This window comes from Chelmon rostratus, chromosome 14, assembly GCF_017976325.1.
Source record: "Chelmon rostratus isolate fCheRos1 chromosome 14, fCheRos1.pri, whole genome shotgun sequence".
Lineage (NCBI taxonomy): Eukaryota > Metazoa > Chordata > Actinopteri > Chaetodontiformes > Chaetodontidae > Chelmon > Chelmon rostratus.
The window spans coordinates 404,381-410,000 of NC_055671.1; the positions used below are offsets into that span (position 1 = coordinate 404,381).

The following is a 5,620-nucleotide window of genomic DNA, read 5'->3' on the forward strand; positions in this document are numbered from 1 at the left end:
TACAAGTGTAGAAATACTCTTGCATGTAACAAGTACAAAAGCATTAGCGCCAAAATGTCATTACAGTACAAAGAGTAGAAGTACTCAATACTCAGTACTCATACTGTAGCAAACCTATTCACATGTTGTGAGATTGTTCTGTTTAGTTGTTACAAGTTTATTTTTTCCGGTCAGTTATTGTCAGCTGTAAATGTTTAACATTTGTTAATGTTGTCAATTATTACAAACCAGAGTCAGAGTGCTGTGTGTTGTTGTGGTGGATGAGGACAGAGAGGTAGGTCCAGGGAGTGCAAGAAGTCACTGGATATTTTTTGATGTGCTGTGGTTCCAGATGAAGAGGTGGTTGTTTTGGGGACTTCCTGTAAGGATGAAGTTTAGCTGAATAAACGCACCATTTGCAAGATTAATGTTGAAATGGTAAATGTGGAGCTATTTCAGAAAAAAAAAACTATATATAATGCTGTAGCTGGTGAATTTCATGCTGGGGATCATCTTATAATATTAAATCATTACATTTGTTGTGATTGGAGCAGTCCCCTTTCTCCTCAAAATTAACAACGAAAAACTGTTAAGTACCATCTCTCAGCCACTCTACAGTAAAACTCGTCATTGAATACTGAAACTATTCAAATAAGCTGACAGTGCGGATTTGTTTGGCACTACTGAGAGCTGCATGATCCATGTGAGCACGTGGCGATAAGATCAGAGACTGCCGCAACTCTTTTTGTTATGGCGCTGGCCAAGACCACCAAGAACAGGAAGAAACTTTGTTTTTTCGAAGCTTCTGCTGAGTGCAGAACATCCTCACAGTCCCGGCCGAGAACAGCGGAACATCAAAACGCTGCTGATTTTTGAGTGTGTCTTTCCACTCTAAGAAGTTAACTTATAATGTAAAGCTAAGGTTCAAGTCCGGCCACAACTGCGACAGGCTGTTAAACCAACTTTCTCTTCTTCTTCTTCTTCTTCTGATTTTGGTTTTGGTACGTTTTGGTCTTTGCAAATTCTTCCCCGCTGTGTTCTGTTCAAATTCGGGTTTGAAACGGAAAAAATAATGAACGACTGATGCAGAAATTGACCTCGTGTCGATTGTTGTGCTTTTAATCACTGAAGGCGATGATGTCAGTGAGGGGTGATGAGATGAAGTTTTTTTTACGACAGTTCAGATCAGAAGTCGCCTCAGGATGCTAATGTGTGCGCGGACTTCGGCATGGGCTCGTGTTACCTTTGGCTTTCTTTGCAGGTGGAGACGACTTGTCCTCCGGTCCAGCAAGGCAGCACATTATCCACACCGCAATAGTGTTTTACAGAAAAACCTACCGTTTAGCGGTGCAATCAGTTCATTTACTGCACCGGGAACGGGTCCCGAAATTACTTCAAGATTCCGCTCCAGTTTAGACGTTCAGGTATCCAGAAAAATCAGCATGTCGTCTACTGCGATGTGCCAAAGAATGGTTTGGGTGGACCTAGAGGTAAGTCATAGGGCAAAAGTCGGTTGTTGTTTCCTTAATGATAATGTTACTGTATATACGTGTGGAACGCCACGCATGTGTCTTATGTTTGCTAACGTTAGCTAATGCTGCACCAAGCTAACGTTATCTGAAATAACTGAAATAATGCGGATGTTCAGTCGTCCAATTTGCCATTCTCGTTATAGAGTTGAACAAGTGCTATATGTACAAATCACGTCAAGTACTGGGTGACTGTTCTTTACACAATGTAAAGGTTGGCAGTTCACGATTAAAAACCATGGGAGCAAGCTAGTACATGTTAGCCATGTCCGTCAAGTTGATCATGACGCAGGCTGAGCTCGGTGTCTGACTTCAGAACAGTTGCATCATGGATTGCGTTCTCGTCAACGCTAGCTAGCTGTTTTTGTTAATTGTAGTTTGAATCAAGGTGATCCCTGGAATGTACAATATAACCACACAGAAACAGTATCGAGGTACTAGGGCTTTTAAAAGTGTGCTTGTGAATACCCACATTCGTACATGAACATTCCGATTTCTTAGGATATTACTGTTATTACAGAAAAAAACATGTGAACAACCCAGCATTGATGAATGAAACATCTTTAAGGTTAAGACATTTTTAACTTTGTAGTTGCAGGCAAAACACACACAGTCTATCAGATAGCATTTGTTTCACTCATACCCATACAGTCATCAGTCTAAATTTCACATTATGTGACTGTAATGTGTGACAGAAGGCTCAAAGTGGTAGGCAGGGATTGCATTGCAGATGCTAAATCTGAATTTTTGTCGTTTTTTTCATGCCTGCACAATGTCACAGTTTGCATGTCTGTCTGCGTACAAACATATTTGATGGAGGTCTATTACTACAAAATAGTATTAACGTTATTTGTCAGCCATTTTTCTGATTGACTCTGCTTGTCAATGCTGTTGTGAATCTATCCTTGCTGATGAAGAAGTGAAGAAGTAAGAAATAAGGGGATGCTGCTTCAGAGCGCTGGATACATGTTAGTAATCTAACCTTGAGAACAAAGTTGCTGTGTGTGTATTTTAGATGACAGGTCTGGACATCGAGAAGGACCAGATCATTGAAATGGCATGCATTATCACAGACTCTGACCTGAACATTTTGGCTGAGGTAATATCAACACCATTGGACTGATTTTTGCCTTTTTATGTCTTGTGAATTAAATTAATCTTACCTTGGTCTGCAGGGGCCCAACTTGATAATTAACCAGCCAGACAAGCTGCTGGAAGGGATGTCAGAGTGGTGTAAAGAGCATCATGGAAAGGTAAGCTGCCTTTGTGGTTAGGGGCTAGGAAGAATAGATAGCTAATCACACAGGACAGAAGATTAAGTTGCACAGCTCTCTGAGTTGCAAATCAGCTGTCCTGCACTTATGGCCACACTCTAGTCACTGATGTTGTGCTGTTGCAGGATGAATCAACAGGCCCCACTCTGGAAGCTGAAACAACTGAATGACAAGGAATTGGGTTTTTTTTTTGCATGTCTGAAAGGACCCCTGCAGAGATCACCAAACCCTTCTTATTTCACATTATCACAGTTACAGAAATTATGACTAACTCTGGATTGGTTGAAATACAATACAGCAGGAGGAAACAGCCTGTGAACTGGCATTGTTTATATTTTCACGTGTAACTCAGGAATTATTTTCACAGGGCATTATGAGGGAGGGACTTAAATATGTCAGACTTCAAGAGATTTTCCCGGTAAAAGAAATAAATAAACAGATAAATTACATTACCCCCCCACACACACACACAACTGAATATTAAATTTAACAGTCTAGTGTATGGATTTTTGCAATTCGAATAGAAATTCTAATTTAGAATATTTGTTGACATCCCTAACCCATGCTAATTTATCAGTTCTTGGCTGCAAGAACACAGAAGTCTTTACCTACTCCCACCATCTGAGGAAGTGGATTAGCTTGCTGGAAATGTCCCCGCAACAACAGGGAAACTTTAAGGCTAACAGTCACAATGTTGTGTGTGCACTAATCATTTTACTTGACGATTTGCTTCTCAACTGAAGCTCAAAAATGGATCCATTCCAACTTAGAACCAGAAGGTTTTTCCATTTTATGTTGTTTTACTGTTTTTTGCTGGTTAGCTTGTTGAATTTGGTGTTAGCATGTTCTGCAGCAAATGTGGCTACTCGCATTTATTGCAGACCCACACGCTGGAGCAATGTTGGAATATTTAATATTGAGGGAGAGTCAAGAGAAACTGTTTGAACAGTCAGCCTCATTTGAAGCCAATTATATAAACAGAGTAGTAGCGTGAATGTGGGGAAACTTTTCTCATGTAGCTTTTTGTGTAGTGTCACATAACCAGACCTAGCATTATCTTCACACTTCATACTGCAACGCAAGTTCAGCTGGTTTTCTCGTTACAGAAAACCCACACTGCTGCGTGCTGTGTCAGCATCTGTTTCTGTTGCTGCTGTATGAAAATGTACTTGATTGACATGCCCCATGGTGCACTGACTAATTCACTTATATACTTGGGGTTTTCTGCCAAAGTATATTTTGTCGGTTTGTGTCTGTCAGTGTTGGGCGGTTGCAGCACTAAAAGTGGCATTGCTAGTTAAACTACATTTCTCAGTAGCATGGTGATAGTCACTGTTTTCTGTATCACATAGCTTTTCAGTAGCTCAGTTCTTTTTTTGAAGTGTTGTGGTTGCATCAAAACACTATATTTTCCCAAGCTTTTCTGAAGCTCAAATGCAGCAAGAGAATAAGTCTATTTCCCAAAATAGCAAACCAGTCCTTTAGAATTGTGCATAAGAGCAGGTGTGAATTGAAAGTGTAACTGTGTCTCAGTCAGGATTGACCCAGGCTGTACGGGACAGTAAAATCACATTGGAACAAGCTGAGTATGAGTTCCTGTCCTTCATCAGACAGCACACCCCACCTGGCCAGTGTCCCCTTGCTGGTGAGTTAGTTTTTAGCACCATCAGCAGAACCTTGATATTACTCAACTGATGTGGATCATACAGTCATGTCCTATGATTCCTCTTCCTGCAGGTAACTCTGTGCATGCAGACAAGAGGTTCTTGGACAAGTACATGCCACAGTTTATGTACCACCTCCACTACAGAATCATTGATGTCAGCACCATCAAGGAACTTTGCAGGCAAGTGTTTGTGTGGCTGCAATGTCTGATAATTTATATGCAGTTGTGCAAAGTTGTGAGAACATTCACAGATTTGACATCCTTGTAACGAAGCCTTGTTCTGTTAGTGCTCTGTTCAGATGAGATTGTGTCAGTATGTCTAAATAAGCATCTGAAAATTTTCCAAATTTGTCTCTCACCTGTTCTCTATACACTGGAGGTAGAGCAATGATGTACAAACACTATTTTTCCGTCCAATTTGCTTTGCTAATGGATACTTTCCTTGCTCACCTCATGAAGTTATTGTTGTTCACACAAGCCCCACTAATGATCTTCTCTGACATTCAGCATTTTGAATGGCAAAGGCTTTTGTATTGCATTACTGAGTAGGTTTTGTAACTCAATGATGAAAGTATTTCTACTTTGCAGTACATCAGAAGAAATCAAAAATAGTGTAGCATTCTTATTTTTCACACTTTCAGACGATGGTTTCCAGAAGAATACAAGATGGTGCCTCACAAGAAAGCAACCCACAGGTAAACAGTAAGAAAAAAAAAAGACACCAACATAATTATGTAAACTGATCATTGCTTAAAGGGGGATTCTGGTTTACAATTCACGTCTTACTTTTGTAGTTTTGTAGACTTTGTTGCAAATTCAGAATTATCCTTTAAGTTTGGTCTGTGCTCAGGGGTATATGCATAATACAAGGAATGCAATTAAAACTCTGGTTTTCTCCATCAGAGCCTTGGATGACATCTGGGAGAGCATTAAAGAGCTTCAGTACTATAGAGCCAATGTCTTCAAAGCTTCAAAAGAGAAGTGCAAGATTGTAGAGAATGGAGGCAACAAAAGTTAGCACACACGTGACACTACGGAGCCTTCAGTGTTGTGTTACCACATTTCCGGAATCAAGCAATTTCATTATTCAATGTAAATGTCTCCATTGATTTTAGTTTTCGTTCATATTTAGCTGCTCAATGATCCTTTAATTTTAGTATTGTTCAAAAGGT

At 40.0% G+C, this 5,620-nt stretch overlaps 1 protein-coding gene across 3 annotated transcripts in view; it reads left to right on the forward strand.

The window, feature by feature from the left end:
- The first annotated feature begins 802 nt into the window (after window positions 1–802).
- Window positions 803–5,620, forward strand: part of smfn (small fragment nuclease) — a 5,703-nt gene continuing 885 nt past the window's right edge. The window contains exons 1-8 of one of the 3 annotated variants that reach the window (XM_041952167.1): window positions 803–980; window positions 1,241–1,469; window positions 2,524–2,607; window positions 2,684–2,761; window positions 4,316–4,427; window positions 4,520–4,628; window positions 5,090–5,143; window positions 5,352–5,620. The exon at window positions 5,352–5,620 is cut by the window's right edge and continues 885 nt beyond it. In XM_041952167.1, coding sequence (XP_041808101.1) covers window positions 1,422–1,469; window positions 2,524–2,607; window positions 2,684–2,761; window positions 4,316–4,427; window positions 4,520–4,628; window positions 5,090–5,143; window positions 5,352–5,466 — 600 coding nt within the window. In that variant the 5' untranslated portion in view covers window positions 803–980; window positions 1,241–1,421 and the 3' untranslated portion in view covers window positions 5,467–5,620. Of the gene's footprint in view, window positions 981–1,173; window positions 1,470–2,523; window positions 2,608–2,683; window positions 2,762–2,907; window positions 4,428–4,519; window positions 4,629–5,089; window positions 5,144–5,351 lie in introns of those variants that run through there. The other 2 variants (XM_041952166.1, XR_006007384.1) reach the window with 2 other exon arrangements.